Source organism: Benincasa hispida, unplaced genomic scaffold, assembly GCF_009727055.1.
Source record: "Benincasa hispida cultivar B227 unplaced genomic scaffold, ASM972705v1 Contig285, whole genome shotgun sequence".
Taxonomy (NCBI): Eukaryota; Viridiplantae; Streptophyta; class Magnoliopsida; order Cucurbitales; family Cucurbitaceae; genus Benincasa; species Benincasa hispida.
Window position 1 is genome coordinate 1,095,013 of NW_024064780.1, and position 21,421 is coordinate 1,116,433.

At 30.7% G+C, this 21,421-nt stretch overlaps 2 protein-coding genes across 7 annotated transcripts; one reads left to right on the forward strand and one right to left on the reverse strand.

The window, feature by feature from the left end:
• Positions 1-1,416: 1,416 nt before the first annotated feature.
• Positions 1,417-5,664, reverse strand: LOC120069213 (probable sodium/metabolite cotransporter BASS6, chloroplastic). 5 transcript variants are annotated; one of them, XM_039020913.1, is made up of 8 exons: positions 5,389-5,664; positions 5,188-5,285; positions 3,998-4,128; positions 3,691-3,884; positions 3,358-3,610; positions 3,021-3,274; positions 2,860-2,942; positions 1,417-1,924 (listed from the first exon to the last, which is right to left on the reverse strand). In XM_039020913.1, exons 1-8 carry the CDS (start codon positions 5,558-5,560, stop codon positions 1,841-1,843), a joined length of 1,269 nt encoding a protein of 422 aa, XP_038876841.1. In that variant the 5' UTR covers positions 5,561-5,664; the 3' UTR covers positions 1,417-1,840. The 5 variants fall into 5 exon arrangements, with proteins under 5 accessions (XP_038876841.1, XP_038876840.1, XP_038876843.1 ...); XM_039020912.1 differs by having other exon boundaries at positions 5,188-5,294; positions 5,389-5,662; XM_039020915.1 differs by lacking the exons at positions 5,188-5,285; positions 5,389-5,664 and having other exon boundaries at positions 3,691-3,895; positions 3,998-4,134.
• Positions 5,665-17,058: 11,394 nt separating this feature from the next.
• LOC120069233 (TVP38/TMEM64 family membrane protein slr0305-like) lies at positions 17,059-20,478 on the forward strand. Of its 2 annotated transcripts, XM_039020941.1 has the most exons (5): positions 17,059-17,695; positions 18,465-18,701; positions 18,785-19,002; positions 19,804-19,983; positions 20,066-20,478. In XM_039020941.1, exons 1-5 carry the CDS (start codon positions 17,414-17,416, stop codon positions 20,148-20,150), a joined length of 1,002 nt encoding a protein of 333 aa, XP_038876869.1. In that variant the 5' UTR covers positions 17,059-17,413; the 3' UTR covers positions 20,151-20,478. The 2 variants fall into 2 exon arrangements, with proteins under 2 accessions (XP_038876869.1, XP_038876870.1); XM_039020942.1 differs by having other exon boundaries at positions 17,062-17,695; positions 19,804-20,478.
• Positions 20,479-21,421: the final 943 nt, after the last annotated feature.

Below are 21,421 nucleotides of genomic sequence, written 5' to 3' on the forward strand. Positions count from 1 at the left end.
ACATACGTGAATCAATTTGAAAATAGTTCAGGCATAAATCCTAATAATTTATTTTGTTAAATCGATATTTGAAGAAGTCTATCCGCATGTAAGAATTTATGCGACAATTTTAAAATATAATCCTAATAAAAGTTCTAAATTAATTCACTTATAACAATTTAAAAGTTTAATTGAAAAAATTAATCTCTTGCACAATATTTCTAAAATTAAATCTAAAAAAAATATAAAGATTAAGATTTAAATTAAAACCATTACTAGTTCATGCTTCATAATTTAATTTAATACAACTCTAGTACAAATTAAAAATTTTCCAAAAAATTTAAAAAAATTATTAGAAGAGGGAATGGGAGTAGAGGGATGGTAGACAATAGGAAGAGAGAAGATAATCTTTTCTAAATTATTTTTTAAATTTTAATTTGTATATATTTAGATAAAATAAGAATAAAAGAAGTTAATTCAGCGGACATTTTAAGATTTTCCCATTTTGAAAATTATAGAATCAAATGCACCTCTTCTTAAAAAATCGAGGATTAAAAATATAAATTTTGAAAATCCACTATCCAAACATACATATTCTTTGAAACTCGACAAGTGCAAAGATAATTTTGTCAAAAATATAAACATTTCACTTTTGTCAGTGTAATTTAGCATATCATCGCTTTTTCATTTTATTAAAATGAATTTAGATAATATAGCTTTTCTTAGAATATTTAGATATAGTTTGAGAGGCCAAATTGTGATAGTGTTTTGAAGATAAAACGATATCATTACTCGAGAACCTTTACCATTTTCCGCTTTTAAAGCCCAATTAAAAATCAAATTTTAATTTTGAAACAATGAGAACCAAGTTGCAACTAAATTTAAATATCAAGGATTAAAAAAAATGTTAGTTTCCAAAATTTAAAAAACCAAATAAAAACTAAATGAAGTGTATTTTAACCCAAAAAAAGAAGGAAATATCCAAGATAAATCAAAACATATTAGTTAGTTATTATTATTATAGCATGTTAGAACAGACATTCAATACATAATTTCATAATTTAGTGTATGATTGTTATTGATTATAACTAATTAGTGGATCTTATAGTTAATATATTATTAGTAATTTTTTCAAAAAAAATGCTATATTAGTAAGTATTTTTTTTTTTATAAAATGATATATTTGCAATAAGTATAAGAAAACACATCTATAAAAATTTTAAAACATAAGTTACCCATTTAAAATCTATTAAAAAAAAAAAACTCACAACAGAGTAAGGAAATATGAGATCCACTTCCACGTCTGTAATCAAAGAACGTAATCTCATTGGATCACAATGGGTGATCGATCTAATTACATTCAAAATTACATGTGACCTACTAGCTAATATCAACATCGTTATCGTTACAAATATTGTAAATGTGACAGATTCATAATTCTAAGTAAACGTGATCAAAAGTAATTCGATTATGTTAACAACTAGATCAATTATGATCGATCTATCAATAGAATCCCATTACAATTACACCAAATTTTATTACAGATTATGGCCAAAGATCAATAGAACAAGAAAGGAGAGAGATAACTAATAATTTAGGTTTGACCAAAATTGAAGATTACTAGTGGAGCAAATCACCAACTTTGGATATGGGCCAATTCATCGAAATATAGAAAATTTCTTTAAACGTTGTAAGTTGGAATCCTCACTCTCATTTGAACTTAGAAGTAATAAAAGAAAAGGTTGTAACCTCGAGTCCAAGTGTTTGACGCAATTCTAGAGAAGATGTGGTCTATAGCTTTGGTTCGTCTTCAACTGCCTCTACAACACCTGTACAACAAATATAACCTCAAGAACTTTGTTTAACTCTGTTTGATCATATTCTTTTCTTTGCTCTTGTTCCATATCATAACCAGAGAGAATCCCATCAAAGACATCATCACAGTCTGCAAAAGGAAAAAAAAATGTTCTGTTACATATTTTCTTGTAAGAGGAATGATACTCGGAATGCTATGAGTAAATAATTAGAATATTAAGGGCATATTAACAATTCGTTAAGAAGTTTGATTATGAATACAGTGGGTGGGGAAGGCGGAAGATAATATTTTGAAAAATGAATTAGAGCTTGAGAGTATTTCAAGAATAGGAGGGTCCAAATACCTCGAACACTTGGTTTATCTTGTAATTCATTATCGTTTATCTTTTAATATATTCGATTCTATCAGTGAGCTAGAATATTGATGTTAAGAAATTGGGACAAATCTGATCAACTAGCAAATGTGTTTAAGATTTATATCTTGTTTTGGTCCTAAACTGTCATTCTAATTATATTTTTGTTTCCTAAATTTTCAAACAATTATGTAGTCCATAGAGTTCTCATGAAAACTATTTTACTCCTTGCCATTAACTTTTGAATAAAATAGGTAACAGAACTATGATGCAACTTCATTTCGTTTATTATGTCATGAACAAAATGTCTAAATAGACAAGCATTTAAGTCACATCATATGGGGTAGGTTAGTGTCTTTTTCTTTTTCTTTTTTTTCTTAATATCCGTGATTGTCCAAGCCAGCTTACGCATGCCTCAAGTAATCTCATGGAACAACATGTCTGACCCTACAATATTTGAATGTCAAGATAACTCATAGGATATTAAATCCTAAGTTGATGACCACTATAGAATGAAATCCATAACGTCTTAGTTTTTTATCAAGGCCATGCCCCTATTTACCACTAGCCTAGCCCATGATGGTTTAGGTTAAGTGTCATTATAAGTGTTTTTCTAGTACAATTTATAAGTGTATTAAAGTTCTGGTTAAATGATTAATAAACAAATTAAAGGTCCTGATTTGGATTAAAGAACAGAAAGAAAATAACTCACTGAGATGGCAGGGGGGACACCAACAAGGGGATCCTGGAAAAACCTATTGGCAAGAGCAAGAGCAAGGAGGCTGCTTTGCATTCCTACAAAGGGGAAATTTAATTAATTCTCTATAAACATTGTAATCTTTTGGATATTCATATTCTGAAAACTGGTCAAACCTGTCTCATAGGATAGTGTTCTCTGCAGTGCTTTCACATCGGGTGCCCGATGAAATGCAAAACCAGTCAAGGCGTAACCAGCTATGAAGGCGGATAAATGAAAAGCTACAATGAGCAGTAATATGGAAAATCCAAAAGGGGATATGACAGCATTTATGTTAATCGCAAGTGGAGCTCCAACGCAACAAGCTGTCACCAATACCGAAAGCGGAGGTAAGAAAGGTCGAATGGCTTCACAAATCTTAGGAAAGAACCTGAAAGGATAATCATATAAGACAATGGAAAGCTCTCATCAGATGGCATCTTGAATATAACATCTAGAAAAAAATTCTAATACCGGTTGAGAAGCAAGCCTGCGGCAATTGGTGCAACTACAATCTGCGTAATGCTGGATATCATCCCTTTAACATCAACTGGAAGTCTCTTTCCAATGAGCAATAAGGATAAAAATGGTGTGACGAAAACAGCAGTGGCAGTGGATAATGAGGTCATAACTACACTTAAGGGGGCAAGGGATGGATCGGTTAAAAATGTTGCATAACTTGAGAGTTGTGCCCCACTAACACAAGAGACCAACATAATCCCGGCACCTGATGTATTTATTGACGAGAAGGTTAGAATTCTCCAAAGTCCAAACAGCTTGATATAGGTTGAGTAAGCTCATTCTCACCTATTGCTGTAGGAAGACCAAAAAAGGTCACTGCGATTGTCCCAAACAGATAACCAAGAAGCGGCTTCACAAAAAATTGGCCCACATAACCAGCAAAGATAGCTGTTGGTTGCTTGAATGCTTCAAGGAAATCCTTTTCACTGGAATTAACCCCAACTGCAAACATCAAAAACCCTAATGCAGGTGCATAGTACCTGTAAAAGAACTGACATGTATTCAGAAGATAGTCAATCTTCTAGTAAAATGCTGACATAATTCAGCAAATACGAAAAAATGTATTGATCAACCAAGCTCACTTGAATAACACCTGCTAGTAAACCATGCAAAAGATGGTGGGAAAATAAGCGCAATCAGTGTGCTAGCAAGAACAACATGGGGCAGGAGAGAATTTGACTGCTTCAATATCTCGACAAATGAAGCTTTCTTCTGGTTAAGTATCTGGTGCATAGGAAAATAAATTTCAGCAGCTACAACAGAATTAATGTTGAGCTTTGTCACTTTGTAAACACTTTGCAATCATGTTCTTACTGAATCCAGAATAATAATATTGCAAAATTTTGGAAAAAAAGAATATGCATATCTTATTTTTTATGGTGAGAATAAAGTTAAATTATACTCTATGAAAACAGCAATCTTTCATTTCACAAACCAAGTGCCCATCTAACGAAGATTTTGTTTTTGGTTTTCAGTTCTCAGTTTTTAAAAATTATGCTTGTTCTACAAACAATTCTTTTATTATGGAGTTTACATTAAAGAAGTTGTTTTAAAATTCAGGCCAGGTTCAAAAGACTGGAGGTGGGAAAAAAAAGTTCCAGACAATGTTTTAGCATTCGAAACTTGGGCAAAATTTAAATCTTCTTTCAAAAAAAAAATGAAAAACTCGATCTCATTTGATAGACTAATTATACAAATATCCAAGCTGATACATTAATTTGATGTAATGAAATAGATTTTAAATTAACTTTCTTGGCATTAATTAGATGTAAAAAAGTCTGAGTTTCTTTTCCATCTTCCAAAGGATAACGAAATTAACTTTCTCACATCTAAACTTCTGCAGCTAACCTAGTTAGCCAGGGAGAAAACAAGACATTCGTCCTATCTTTTTCAAATTCCACTTCCAATTTGTAATACCAATCTTGATTTCAACAAATCCCTTCAGACATTCTTACTGTTAAGATTCATAATGCCAAGAAAGAGGAAAGTAGATGCATATTGTTGGCTTCCAGTTGTTTCACTTTTATGGATTATTTAATAGAATTCTTTTAGGTAACATGCACACTGATGACCTAGTACAGCACCAGAGAGTTTATTTGTTTCTTATTGTCTTTCCTTCTAAAGATCATTTAAAAATTTTACTCAATTCTCTCATCTTCTCTTCCTTCCACACTAGTTAAGGTACCAAACCTCAATATTTTAAGCAAACAAAGAGAAATAAAAAAGCAAAAGAAGCCTTAGTACTGCTGATATAAAGATATATAAATAGAACAAAAACATCACCTCTGGTGAACTGCTCGAAGAATCACAATCCAGCCGCAAAGATTCAGAAGAACTGTTCGGTACACATCTCGTGGAAATGGAGAATTTGGAGCTCCAATCTGCAGAAACTAGAGAAAACAAAAATCAATTCAATATTCATCGCATGCAGATGAAATCAATAAGAGAAGTAGAATGAGAGCGGAAAAGAAAGTGAAAACTCACGCCAAATGTTCGAACAACGAACAGAAACTCCATTAATCTGCGGCGGAAAACGATCAAATAGCCCTAAAATTGACTGATTACGAGAAGAAATATTAGTAGAAAATTCCAGTTGAGGGCGATGAAAACGATGAATCTGCAAGTTCTTCCCCAAAATGCTTGAACTCAAATTCATTCTTGTGATTTTTTTCCTTTTTTCTTTTTTTTTTTTAATTTTTGATTTACTTATACCAATGAACAGAGAAATAAAGGGTTTAGAAATTTAGAAATATGAGAGAGTAAAGAGTTGACTAATTTGGAATATTGCAACCGTTTTAAAAAACATCTTTTTAAGCTTTAAAGCAATTGATTTAAATAAAATTTATTGTTTGTTTAAACTTTAAAGTAATGCATTGAATAAACGTTTTTTTTAAGTTTATCAAACGCATTTATTCTTTCTTCAATAATATAAATTCGAGGTGATATGATAATTTTAATTTTTTTTTCCCTTTAAACAAATTAATTGATATTAAAAACATATATTTTAAGATGAAAATATTAAACTCAAATGCCTTTTAGTTATTTGTTGAAATGACGTTGAGAATAATGGTCGACTATAATGAAAATTACGACAAAATTAATGTTCATATTTCTTTTTTGAATTTTTTAAATGTCGCTAAGCTTATAATATGTTGATTGATTAATATTTTAATGGTTCATGAAGAATAAATGTCAATGTAATGGACCCACCCTAGACTATATATTATAAGGTGGGGTGTCATTAATAATTTAATATTGCATGGAAAATGTCACTAAGCTTATAATAAGTTGCATGAAAATGTTGCCTCGCAAAAAAAAATATATATTAATAAATCAAGTTTTACATTAAAAAAAAAAAAAAAAAACGTGTGATGCTTATGAAAGCTAATTGGAATTTTTCTGTTCGAATTCTCCTTTCCCTCTTGATTTCTGTCACTTGCTCAACAGGATTTTTGCTCCTTTGTTTCTTCTTTTCCTCATTAATCAATTTGCATATATATATAAAAAAAAAATCAATTATAGATGCACCATTCTATTTTTCTAAAATAATAATTAAAACAAAAATAAAATATTAATTTTGATCTCTAAATTTTGTTAATTTGGCTTATGAGTTTATAGATCAATTGGTTAAGATATATGGTACCTCTCATTATTATGAGTTATTTAGCTTTAAAACTTAAGTTAATTGTAAAGAAACTACATGTTTGTTGAAGAAAGTTATTCTCAAAATAGTAAATTTAGGTAAAAACAAATTAGGTATTTTTTAACTTTGATTTGTTAAATAAATACGTTTTTGTGTAGAAAGAGAGTCAAGTTTTATATACTTTGATGGGATTATGTGTTTTTGTGTAGGAAATTCAAGTTGTAAAATAAAAATCCATGAGATGGGTCTAGTGGAGCATAGAGGACCCATGGAATAAGCATAATCGAGTCTAGAAGAGTTTAGAGAACCTGTAGAAAGAGCTTATGAGAGTTTGAAGGACCCATGAAAGAGTCTAGGAGAGCTAAGAAGACTCGTAGGAAGAGCTTAGATGAATCATAGGAATAGCCTAGGAGAGCTTAAAGGACCTATTGGATGAGCCTACTGAAGCTTAGGAGAGCTTAGAGAATTGAGTTGCCTAGGAGAGATCAAAGGATCCATAGGGCTTAGAGAAAGCTAAGAGGATCCATGGAGATCCTAGAGGGAGCTTATGAGTTACATGACAGAACTTTGAGGAAGCATGGAAGACCTTTGCAGTACTTAAGAGTTGTAGAGTTTGAAACTTCCAAAATTCTCAATAGATGAGTCGTAAAGGAAATACTGAGAAGTTGAGTGGATGGTGCACTTAAGCATGATGGTGTAACCATCCAACGAGTATTAACTCAACAATTCAAAAGATTTAAAATGGTCATTATGAATCCGAACATCAATTACACTTTACTATCCTATATAAACAACCAGATTAATTAGTCGAAGGTATGCCTAAAACATTCCACTATTATCTACTGTCAAGTTATTCAGAAAACCGAGACTGACTTGAGCATCAGAGTTTGTATGACTTGACAACAATAGCAATTGCGACTACATCTGAATCTAATCGACAAGGAATGCTAAAATCACATAATTTTCATATTTTTCTATTCTTCTTAAAGTTGTACATTTATATTTATCGAACTCCTTTAGTGTACTTTCACCTAGTTTATAATTTTGATATCAAAACAATTATTTTTTATCAGAAAAAAAATGGAGACTAAAATAGATATACCTTAAATGTTCTAGACTAGAAATAGTGAAATGGAACAAACTTAAACACTATTTAACTAATATAAACATTCTAAAGGTTCAAGATCTAAAATATAACCTAATATGAAATTTAAAGAAATATGCATAAATGTAGTATAGTAGTCTTTATTCTTTTACAAAGTGTCAATTTAATCCTTATGTTTATTTATTTTTATTTGATCACCCATCGTCATTAGTGAATGTTAAAATTGGCTTACGATAAACATACATGACATAATATGTTGTAGATTAATGGAAATTTACAGAAAATCAGAAGGTCATCTAAGTGAAGAAAAGTCGAGTTCTCTACCAATTTCCTAGACTATTGGAGGAACTATAAACTTTCTTTTGTTAAATGACATTTTCCCTCTTCTAAATTAATGCCAATTTACTAAGTATTATTTTAGGTAAGTTTATCATCAACCAACTTTAAACTTCATCATGAATAGCTAATTTAAAATTTGTTTAAAATATAAACAATCACACTGAATTTTTTTTATACAAAAACTACATTCGAAAAAACACTTCTACACTATAAATTAAAATATATTTAAGAAAATTATACTTTGAGTCTTTGGGTGTGTCGAGCCCCAATATGAGTTTTAAACTCAGTGATTCCTATATCATATCTGAAAGAGTTAAACAACATGCAGCGAAAGTATCAAGGATCCATAAGCATTCTAATTCACTAATTTTGGCAAAAACTAAAGCATGCTCTTCTTAAAAAGGGGGTTTTCAGAACATACATTTGATGAACTCTCAAAGAAAACGTCTGTTCAGGTGTTGTCTTCACTTGATATCAATGTGAACCACCTCAAAGCCTTCCCTACTATTCTCTTGGAGTTTTAGGCAGAGTTGTGAGACTCAAGAACAACTTGAAGATGTGAAGAAACAAGAAGATCTCACAGCAGCCGATTGAAGAAGACAGTTTCTTCTTCACATAAATTTTTTCTCTCAAAATTCTGCATTCATTATCCTCCAACAACTCTAATCTTAGATATATATTAGATGAACATGCAAAGAGATGGAGTGCATGGCTTGCGGCTCACGCTTGAAGAATCAAAGTAGAGAAGATAATGGCTTTTGTGTGAGCATAAAGATGATGGTAATGGAGAAAACTCACTTTCTATTTTATGCAACCATGCAAACGATTTTCCATTTTCTTTTTAAAACATAAAATGACTTTAAACCATTTTAATTCAAAAATTGATTTTCTTAAATTAATTAATTTAATATCAAATATTAAATTAATTTTTGCACAATAATCATCTTTATATATTTAAATCATGTTTAAATATTTATTCTCTTGTTCCGTTTAACTTGAACGTTTCAAATTAATTTCCCAAGCTACCCTAAAGCTTATCCATTTACGAGCTAGTAGAGAGACCTCGCGGATCTACAGATCATGGGCTCCAACGTTTCGAAATTAATCGGCTAAACTCATTAGTCCGATCTAACCCCCATTCGTTAACTAATGAGACATTCCACTATAGCCCATAGTTGAACTCCCCCCACTGTAGATATATTATGTCCATTTAATAACCATAATTAGTAAGTCGATCCTTCACAGGTTGCTCATAATCACAGCTAAGTCAAAAATACTGTTTTACCCCTATGACTACATCTTGTTCCTTAAGTTCCTACTAATCCTCTAATGAACAATTCTGATTCTCTATGAATCAAATCCTTTCTCTATCACGAGAAGGCGGGGTCCCGATTGTTCAAGACCTGGAGTCAGTACTTAGGAGAACAATCTATCTGCTAACCCTAAATAGGGTAAGAGTGAATTCCATCTTGCAAGGTTATGTCCCCAGCTATTCATCCGGTCTTATCCCCAAAATGGTAAGCTTATTGAGCAGTGCTGTTGGACTACTCTCACCGTTTGTAAATCATAGGATAATCCCGAATGAACAGGAGTTCATAGCTAGCTCAGGATTAAGATCGAGTTAACTTAGGTTATATAATAAATGAAATAGTCAGTTTTAACAGTAAACGGTCATTATAAAGAAAAGTGACTATTTTTCGTGGTCCAATCTATATGCAAACTCATTGCATAGGATGCCCTACTCTCATGTCTCAACATGAACGGTTTATGGATCACATCATTTGTAGCACCATACAACTTCTTGTAATAACTACATAGTGGGTCGCATCCAATAGTGTTACCAGGATGAGATACCAAATTTCATCCATATACTCATTAGATCATTTAAGCTATATACTATCAACTTGATCCTGTTTATGTCACTACATAAAGTTACAACATTCAGACTATAGCCAATAATGCGTTTATTGGATTTTCATAATAAGATGAAAAATCAACAAGTCATTGTTATTGATAAAATAGAATGTTTAACACGAACTGCGAGTTTTAGGACATTCCCAACAATATCCATGTTTAGAGACCCGTTTTTGTATATCACCAGTTTTAAAAATCCAACCCAATTGGTTTGCAAACAGTAATAGAATATTTGAGGGGTTTTCTTATGTCCCCCCTCCCTTTTCTCAGATGTCTTTCCCTCTCCCCATTCCCTCAACGCGTCTCTCCCTCTCTTCTTTTTCAGATGTCTGCCTCTGCCTCTCCCCTTTCCCTCAACGTGTCTCTCCCTCTCCCCTTTCTCAGATTTCTTCCCTCAATGTGTCTTTCCCTCTCCCTTTTCTCAGATGTCTCCCTTTCCCCTGTTCGTCTCCCCTTTCTCTCTCATGTTTCCCTCCTCAGATGAATCCTTCCTCCGTTTTCCTCAGATCTCCTTCTCCCCTTTCCCTCTCACGTCTCTCTTAACCATCATATGAAACTCTAGCCACTTCAATCTTCTCCTCAATCTTGTCCTCAACCTGCTTTTATATGTCACCATTTTGTCTTCTCGCTTCCGTATGTCACAGATCTGTTCGTCTCCCCTTTCGCGCATATGAATCCCTCTCATAAATCATCCTTTCGATCTCGAATCTGCCATTTCCCTCCTCCATTTCCCTCAGATCTCTTTCTCCCCTTTCCCTCTCACATCTTTCTCTCTTAACCATCGCATGAAACCCTAGCCATTTCAATCTTCTGCTCAATCTCGTCCTCAACTTGCTTTCGTTGTTTTCTTCATAGATTTGTTGTTTTCTCATAGATCTAGTATTTTTTTCCCTCACTGCTTCAATCTTGGCCTCAACCATGTCCTTGTCGCTTTGATGGTCCTCCGTTTACCTATACATGTTGTAAATTAATGAAAATTTACAGAAAACCAGAAGGTCCTCTAAGTGAAGAAAAGTCAAATTCTCTACCAATTTCCTAGAATATTGGAAAAACTATAAACTTTCTTTTGTTAAATGACATTTTCCCTCTTTTAAATTAATGCCAATTTACTAAGTATTATTTCAGGTAAGTTTATCATCAACCAACTTTAATCTTCATCATGAATAACTAATTTAAAATTTGTTTAAAATATAAACAACCATACCGAATTTTTTTTATACAAGAACTACTCTTGAAAAAACATTTCAACACTATAAATTAAAATATATTTAAGAAAATTATACTTTGAATCTCCGATGTTTGGACTCTATTGTATTCGGGTCACTAAGTTTTCAAATGCAACATTTTAACATGAGCTTTGAGTTTAATGGCACTCATACTTCTTCCTTTTTTTAAAAAAATACGTAACCGTATTATAAAAAATATCTTTTAAAAAATAAGATAAACCTTTTTACTTCTTCAATGGTCGGCAGCTGCCGACACTGTGATTATTTTTTCCCATCATTTTTCTCCTCTTTTCCCCTTTCTTATATTTTCCATTTCTCCCATATTTGAAATGAAAAAAAAAAGAAAAAAAGAATACAGTGGCATTCTAGATTTAATTTGGAACGTAACCATATATAAGTTTGTTATAGATCTAAGATGATGTTGTCCTATTAGAAAAAATATTAAAAAAATAGGCGTCATGTTAATTTCCTGTTAGGAATTAACGACAAACCTGATATAAGAATTAAACAACAGATATGATATAAGTGTGTTACCAAATGCAAGGTTAAGGGTCTAAAATGTAGTGTTGAACACTTATGAACCTAAGCAATAGTGGATTCAGGATTTTAAATAACGGGGCGCAAATTCATGTAGATATAATTTTATAAGCATCAATACAATTCAAATCATATAATGTTACCAAAGTGAGTATCGATCAACTGACATACGAATGTGTTACGACAAGATCTTTGTGGTATAAATACCTCTACCTCTGTTGTACTAAAATAACTATATAATATTGATTACATTAAGTTATAATAAACAAGGAGAGTACGATATAGATTTGTTTAATTTTTGTTTAGGACATCAATTTGTCTAATATAAAGACAACAAAAATACAACTTTATCAATACATAAATTTAAATTAAAAAGCGAATATAATTAAATTATCAAAACAATCATATTAAAAAAATTGAAATTTGAAATAGGGATTAAAGTATTATATAGTTTACAATTTACCGAAACTTTAAAAATATTTATTTCGTATAAAAAACTCATTTCATGTCTTTTAAAGTTAAAAGTCATTTTCATCCTTGTTCTGTAAGACATATTCTATTTTAATTATTCTTTAAGATATATTCTATTTTAATTCACATATTTTCAAATGTTCTTCAGAATTAGTCTCTATTGTTAGTTTATGGATAAATTTTTCAAAGTAAATTTAATCTCTATTACTTTTCACTTTATAAATTTTGAAAGCATATTAACACGGTATATTTTTTAAAGATAATTATTATTATTTATCCAATTCTATAAAATAGCATCTTCAACAAAATAAATTCAAAAAGTTGTTTAAAATTCAAGAAACTTTGTGGTAGTATATCAATTAAAATAACATAAGTCCCATGGAGTACACAGAATATAATTATACTTTAGCTTCTTTTTGTCTCAATTAAATTTAAATTTATTAAAGGGATAAAATACTTATTTATCAAGTAAATTAATTATGACAAAGATTCTAAACAGAAACATAAGTATTTATTTTTATACTAAAAAAAGTTTAAGGCCATTTTGTTTTTATTTTCGAAAATTAAATCTATTTCCTTCTATTTTTTATAATGATTTGTATATTTCTTGAGTACAATTGTTGAGTTTTTAGCCAAATTTCAAAACAAGAATAAAATTTTAAAAGTTATTTTTTTAAAAAAAAATTCAAATTTTGACTTGATTTTTTAAACCATTAGTGAAAAAAATAGATAACAAATAAAGAAATTTGGTGGTGGAAGTAGTGACTATTATATATTGGTCCTTAACACATCTTTTGTGTGTGTGTTGAACATGCATAAACACGCCGATAATTGATCTGACCTTATTGAGATTGGTCGCTTGGTTTCCAACTTTCATATAAAAAATTTTGAAAAACTGACCGACCGACTAATACATATAAATATTATTATTTTTAAATTTTTTTTAAAAAATAAATATAAAAGTAAGCCTACTACCATTAACCCAAGTCCAAGCTTATTGCCTTAGTATTGATTTATTATTTTATTTTTTATGTTGCCTAAATTTCAAGCACACTACATGATTGATTTAATTTTTTCATAAAAAAATGGTTGGTTTAAATTTTAAAAAATTGCAAATTAGGTTAACCTAACAATAACACTTCATCAATTCATCTTTCTTTTTTTATTCATGTTGGCTTTGCTTGGAAGCCCTCTGACCGAACCGAACGCACTTTTTTTCGTCGGTTTTTGGTGCCAACTGATGCAACATTCAATTTATAATTTTTTTTATTTAAAAAGGGAAAATGTACTTTTATTCTTTAAAATTAAATAACAAAATTTAAATTTTTACCAAAAAAATAATAAAGGGGCAGTCGGAAAGAACCAACTAGCCAAAAACCTTTTTCTCATATTTGGAGGCTAAAACATACATATTACATATACTCGTTTAAGTTGACCCCTTGTCCCTTAGTGAATCAATTCTGGACCTAAATACAACCTAATCCATGGATTAAAAGGAAAAAAGAAAAAAAAAAAAAAGTCAGTAAACAACAGGATTTGTGATTAAATACTTAATTAAACAGAGTTATTTTTATAATGGGATGAAAAGACACAGTTCAGTGGCAGATGAATCAAAATTATTGTACATTATCCTCTGGTTCAGAAAAAAGAATCAAAATTATTATGTACAAATGTAAAATTAAATTAATTTAATCTACATTATTGGTTCATTATTACTTGGTATAACTAAACAGAAAAACGAATTATCCAATATTTTATAAAGTAGTTTGATTATGTTTTTTTTTCTCCCTATTTATTTGCAAGTGGGCGTCTCTCCTCATAATGGAAAAACGAATAAATAAAATAAAAGGAAAAAAGAAAAGGAAAAAAGGAAAAAGAAAAAATCCGAAATGTCATTTTCCAGTGGCCGTCAACAACACCGCCCCATGGAAACTAGACGTTAGCTTCTACAATGCGCGGCGTCTAACAAACCGCCCAACCAAAAGAAAGGAATAATAATAACAATAATAATATTTAGTCCCTCCTAAAAGTAACTATTTAATTTTTGAATTTTTAGCCAGATTCCATCCTTATATTTTTAAATTTATAACAATGTTGTCCTTAAATTTCAATAAGTAATTATTTAGTTTTGATGATTTGTAATGATTTAGTCTTATCGTGAAATATATATTGATATGGTTTAATGAAATGTCTTATACATGTAGATTGATAAATAATAAATTGATCGAGAATCAAATTTATTTATAAATTATAAAGACTAAAAATCTATTTCATGTAACTTTCAAAGTGTTTAAATAAGTATTTATAAGTGCAAAAAAAAAAAATTATAAACAATTAGAAATCAATCCAAATGGGCCCTAAGTCGTTATGTAGTAAAAATCGATACATAATTTTAATGAAAGTCTTCACGATGGGGATTAAATTGTTACAACTTGTAAACTATAAAGACTAAATTGCTGCAATTTTGAGAGTACAATGATTAAGTTGTTCATAATTAAAGATTATGAACTACATCATTATTAACTAAAGTTTATGAATTAAATTGTTACTTTCAGAGAAAAATCCATAGATTAAAAGTGTATATATATATAAAGTTAGAATAATTCCTTGGGGCTAGGAGGGGTTATAACTCTCACTCCATCCATCGTCTCTATGATAGAAGAAATGATCACTCTTATTCTACTAGTGTTATCGAAAGATTAGAAGAAGTTTTTCTCTCAAAGAACTTTCACTCTCTAAATCTATCTACACTATTCTCTTTGATCTTCCAAAACAATAAGGATCCCACCATCTTGTTTCTTGTTCTGAGAATAGCAAGGAAGACCAGGTGGTGGTGTCTTAGTTTATTGATCGTGTTCTTTAAAGGAGCTTCGAGTTCGAGGGAGATTTACACCGTTCATGGTAGTTTGTGAGTTGTAGGGAAGATTTACACAGTTCGTGGCACTTTGTGAGTTGAAGACGGTTTTCAAGGGTTAGTTTTTCTAATATCTTTGCATCCCTGTTTTAAAGCATGCTTATGTACTTTAATATTTATCTTGCATTATATGTTACTTTGTTTTTACAAATTTCACAACGAATTTTGAAAGCACAAGTGTTCACGCGCTTCCACTGAAGAGTTCGATTCATTCAATTCTCTCCCTCTATATATATAGACACACAAACACACATTCATGAAGTATATTTCAATTATGTTCCAAACTTTTAAGAGTTTTATTTTTATTCTTTAATTTTGATTTTTTTAAAAAAAAATATCATTAGAAATTTGTCGTCATTAAAATAGGATGAAGTAGGACAACTTTTTCGGGAAAAAATGGAATGTGATGCACTTAGTGCGTAAAAATTAAAAAAATGTATGTGATGTAATCTATAATATTATTCATATAGATTGATTTGGTAGCATATGTAAAATTTTGATTGTGTAAATCATCTCGACGATATATTTTGAGACGAATTGAATAGTAATTATGATCTTAATCTTCTATATTAATCCTCAAATTTTATCATCTATTTTAATATAAAAGAACTTTTTTAGAACAAATTTAAAGTTCGTTGATGATTTTTTAAACTAAATTCAAAGTTGATGGACAAAAATGAAACCTTTCCAAATTTATGACATAATTGAAACTTGATATATGTAACATTTAACCGAAAAATCTAATTACAAATTATGTTTATACGGATGTGTTAAATTGCAAATTTACTTTTTGAAGTTTTAGGCATGTATTTTTTTATCCTTACACTTCAAAAAGTTTTTAATAGATCATGTTTGAAGATATAAACTTTTTTTTTAAAAAAATTGTCTAATAAGTCCTTAAATTTCTAAGTTTATCAATAAAATTCATAAACTTTCATAAATAAATCAATTTGCACTCTTAAATTAAAACTTTTTTTCGAAAATCATTATTCCATCAATTATGATTGTCTATTTTGTTAATAAATATTTGAAGAAATCTACACATATAAAAAATGATGCAACGACGATTTTTAACGATCTTAAGAAAAACTTATATTAATTAATTCATAACAATTTAAAATTTTAATTAAAATAATTATAAGTTTCAAATGAAGTTTTTCTAACGTTATTTAGAGAAAAATGTAATTTCGTACTATTATTAATTTAAGGTTTTTCCTTAAGTTTTTTGAGTTTTGTTTCAATTTATAAATCCCTAAGTTTCAAATGTTACAGTTTTATTTTTGAGATTTGAGTTCTGTTTTAAATTTGGTCAATGAGTTTCAAGATTCTACATTTTTAACTTCAATTTTTCATTAAATACCAACTTTCAATCATTTATGCCAACTTTTATTAATCTATTAAAAATAAATTTGAATTTAATTTTAAAAGTGATAAAAATAGTGAAATGTAATTAATTATAATTTTTTTTAACGATTTTTAATTTATTAATATAAATTAACTCTAAAGACAAAAAATAAATATTTAGTAAAAAAAATCGAGATTAAAAATATAAATCTTAAAATATAGATCAAATCGAAACAAAATTCAAAAATCAAAGATAAAATTATAATATTTAAAAATTTAAAAATTAAATTGAAACCAAACACAAAATTTAAATACTAAACTTCTAAAATTTAGAAAGCGATGACTAAATAAGGACCAGAGAAGAAAAAAAAAATGTATTTTTTCTTTTTATATATATACTCACACACGCTGAAGCGAGGTGGAAAGCAGTGTAATCCGGAAAATGGAACGCGTCATAAGTAATCTCATCTCACTGACCGTGACGGAAAAGCCACGACAGACCAACGACAGAAGAATCCCACCACAAAATCATCCAATCAGATCTCGCCATCTGTCGTCTTATTCCGCCACTATCCCCCACGTGTGACCCCACTGGCTAAATCGTAATTTCAATTGCTTCTACAAGAAAATCCCAAATCCCAAACAACGGCAATCTTTCTTTCTTTCTTCTTTTTCTTTCATTATTTTTTTTCCTAATTCTAGTAATTCTTCCTTTTTCACAATACAAAATTGTCTTACGGAATTTCTTGCTTTTCAGTTTCAAGTTTTCCTTTCTCTTCATTCATCAAATTCCTCGTTTCTCTGATTCTCTTCCACTCTTCTTCTTCCCTTCAAATCTGTCTCATTCCTTCTCTTAATACACCCTTCTCCAATTCCTTCACTTTTCTAGGGTTTCCTGAAATTTCTCATCAATTCTTTTCTCGATTTCTTCCGTTTTACATACGGTTCTGACGTGGGTGTTTACGAGAAGAAACCCGTTTTTCTGATTTTTAAGCTTCTGGGGTTTTCTGCCACCGATGACATATCATGAGACGGATAACGGCCGGAGAGGAGAAGTGGTGACGGAGGATATCGAGGTGGGAATTGGATGTGATGATGACAATGGCGATTATGTTAGATTGAGACAGAGTCCTTGTAATTGTGAACCTGATGTTTCCTCTGATGGGGATTCTTCTTCTAAACCTTGTTCTCCAGCAAGGTCTCTGTGGCTTTGGGTTCGTTTGGTGGTCTTGTTCGTTTTCTTGGTCTCGTTAGCTGTTGTTTTTTTCAAATGGGTTGGACCATTTTTCATGAATGAGGTCAGTGTTTATGTTTAATTTTTACTCCAATTCTGATTTCTCCATTGATTTCGAATTACAGACTGTTATTGCTTGGACTTCGCTTTTGTATATTGCAATTGGGTTCGCAATTGTTGACTGGTATTTTAGGTTTTTGTTGAATTTTTCATGCCAAATGGCCTTGTATGTGCTGTTGTTTTCTGGGTTTGATTTACTTCCTTCGTTTAAGTTTTTCTTTTTTCTTTTTTTTTTTAATTGCTAGTTAAGGGTTCTGTAACTTCTGACCATATGGCCCTCAAAAGAATATGGAGATACTTATTTAATATGTCTCCAGTATCTTAACCTGTTTCAGTTCATTTTAAATAAATTCTTCTGCTGTTCTGCTTAAGCTCTGTGATGTGTTATTTTTTACTGGGTTTTGGTTTTGATCCTTTGAAACTTGGTCCATAATGTCACTTTATTAAGCAGCTTTAGATCATGCGTATTCGTATGATTATGTTACCTTCCAGTTAAAAAAAAAATCAGTATTTTGTATGGCTATTACAATGAGCATGGCCCATGCAATGCATTAGCTTCATAATCCACTCTAAAATCAATCATGGTGTCTAATTTCTGGGATTTTTACATTTCAAAGTCTTTAATGACGTAATGACCTTACTTGAAGAGGATCTGTTCTATAGGTTGTACAATTGTGTCGTTCAAAGTATTGAATGATGTGCTTTTTAGCTTATGTACAAGTTGAACTGTGAAAAGTTTCCTTTTAGGCTGACGGGTGTTTCATTTGATACAGGAAATAATACCAATTATAAATTGGGAAGCTGAGACGCTTAGTACTCCAGTGCTGGCAGTTTTCGTTTTTGCCTCAGTAGCACTGTTCCCTTCATTGTTTTTACCATCTTCACCTTCTATGTGGCTGGCAGGGATGACATTTGGTTATGGCTTTGGTTTCCTGTTGATTATATCAGCAGTAACTATTGGTGTATCACTTCCATATTTCATTGGCTCCCTATTCTATCGGAAAATTCAAGTTAGTGCTTGTTTTAAATTTATATCCTATACATTTGATAAATATGATCCTTTATAGCTAAACACTGTTTTTCTTTCATACAGGGATGGTTAGACAAATATCCTAAGAGAGCTTCTGTTTTAAGATTAGCGGGCGAAGGAGACTGGATTCATCAGTTTCGGGCAGTAGCACTAATTCGGATTTCTCCATTTCCTTACATTATATATAATTACTGTGCTGTAGCAACCAATGTCAGATATGGTCCGTACATCTTGGGGTCACTGGTCGGAATGGTGCCAGAAATATTTGTTACGATATACACGTATGTAGCCTAACTTGACCCCTGAACCCTACTCATACATGTGCATGGTGAATTCCATCTTTCTTGAATGCTTGCTTGTAAATCTCCATTAAGGATTTTTCTGGCATTTAAACACGAGAATCGGCATCATATTCCTACGGCAAGAAAAGAAAACCCTTTCCTGATCAATAAAACCTGTTCATTAGTTAGCTTGGGAACTTTTACACTGTAAAATGTAAGTTATGAAAATGCCCAACTCTCATTTAAGTTGATTCGATATGACTCCATATGTCCAAAAGTAATTTACCGTACCAAACTTTGTAGTGTCTCATTGTATTTGGCCTTCATTGACTCATCGTGTGTGTGCATACAATGTGACTGTGTTGCGCTAAACTAAACTCGTTCATTATCTCTTGTAAGATGCATGTAAGCCTGCTCAAATACTTTATGGATGTAGAAATAAACATGTTTTAGGATTAAAAAGTAGTCTTTAGACTAAGAAACTTATCAGCTTCTTCCGTTATTGGGTGAATTTTGTAAATGGTAGATATGAAATATAAACTTTTTTCCAATTTGATATTGCCCATCTAATCTTTGAAAAATTCTGCAAAAATATTGTAGATGTTTATGAGTGTATGATTAATCTAGGTGATATAAGCTTTTTTGAAATGTTTTGATGCTCTTTCTCAAATAGCTCTCTCAAATAGATCATAGAAGACGGTTCTTTTTACCTGAAGAAAACCGACTTCATTTTTCCTTTCTTAAAATGTGAAGAGATACTTATTTACCTAAGCTTTCATTATCCTCCTTTTGTTACTGCAGTGGCATTTTAATCAGAACACTGGCAGATGCATCGCAAAATCAGCAGTTCCTGTCAGCCCCCCAGATCGTATTCACTGTCGTCGGATTTTGCGTTACTGCAGCTACTACAGTTTTCTTCACTGTATATGCAAAAAGGAAACTGAAGGAATTGCAGACAGAAGACGATCAATTATTGCAGTAGTAAGGCCTCTTCCTTAGCCAGGCTAAACTTACTTATTCGAGCACATAGAGCTAATGGACAATGGTTGCATTGATCGAACAGTTTCATATCCATGTTTGGTTTCAAAGAAGCTTTGAGTAAAAGGGAAACAGAGAATAGTGCAAATATCATACACCAGATATCATAAATCGATTACGAAACTCACACCGAAAAGCATCAAACAAAATGAAACAAGTATGTGGTCTTTTATCTCTATGTCTGCTTTCAAATCTCAATTGTAATGGTTGGAATGAGCTATAATGAAAAGTATTATTGGATTGGATTGGATTGGATTTAGGGGTAAATGCAGGGTCTGTATATGAAATGTTATAGTGTTGTTTGGTGATGATGGTACATAATATTCATTCTTCTGCTACTGAGTTCACTGTCACTCAATAGTTTAACAGTGAATCAATGTATACAATTTCCATCATTTTTCTCTTTCAATTTCCATTATTCAACCTCTGTTGGCTTCACATGGAAGTCCTTTGTGTCTGCCTTTATCTGTATGCTTGATGACGAGACAGAAGGATAATGCCACCATGAGATGTAAATATCTTATAAGGAATCTTTGCTGCTTCTGCTAATGCTAGGACCTACTTACATGGATAGATTAGATAAAATGGGTTCTATTATATCTGTTTTGGACTCTTCCCTGGAGAAGAATATCTCAAAGCTAGATTGTTCTAAGGTGCTAAACTTGAGCATAATTCAATGACATTAGGATTCTCACCCCATTGCGAAGGAACAGGGATTAGAACACAGTTTCAATGGTAAATCTAATGTGGACTCAACAGAATGATTCTATTATAATGATGCTGAGAGTAGCTCTGTATATGACTATTTAAGTACAACCAATTATCTTTATCATTTATCATTTATCATTTATTTGCTTATTTCATTTATATAATATGATTTATTTTCAACTAATTAATTGAAAATTGAGGGTTTAAAATAACAATGTGTGAAAGACCTTTCATGACAGTGGAAAATATGAGTTTAATTATTTTGGTGAACAAGAAAACAAATCACAAATAAGTTATAAATAAACATCCAGCAATATTTATAACATTACATGATATTCAAAATGTTTCTCATACTCAAAAAGTTAACTATATGTTCCTCATATTTCAGAATAAACTTAACCTATCAATCAACGAAATGTAAAATATTTTAAATTAAGAATATTTATTTATATAACTTTATGTTTGTTTAATAAAATTAATATTGTACTTTAAACTTCAATTAAAATTAAATCAAGATATTATTTCATTTAACTAAGTTTTATATTATATCCAAGAAATATAATTATTGTTTGGTTAAGTATGATCGTTAATTTGTTTAAGGAAAAAAGTACGATTAAATGTGAAATACAAGAAATTGATGAAGGAAGAAAAATATATATCGAAAAGTTGTAGA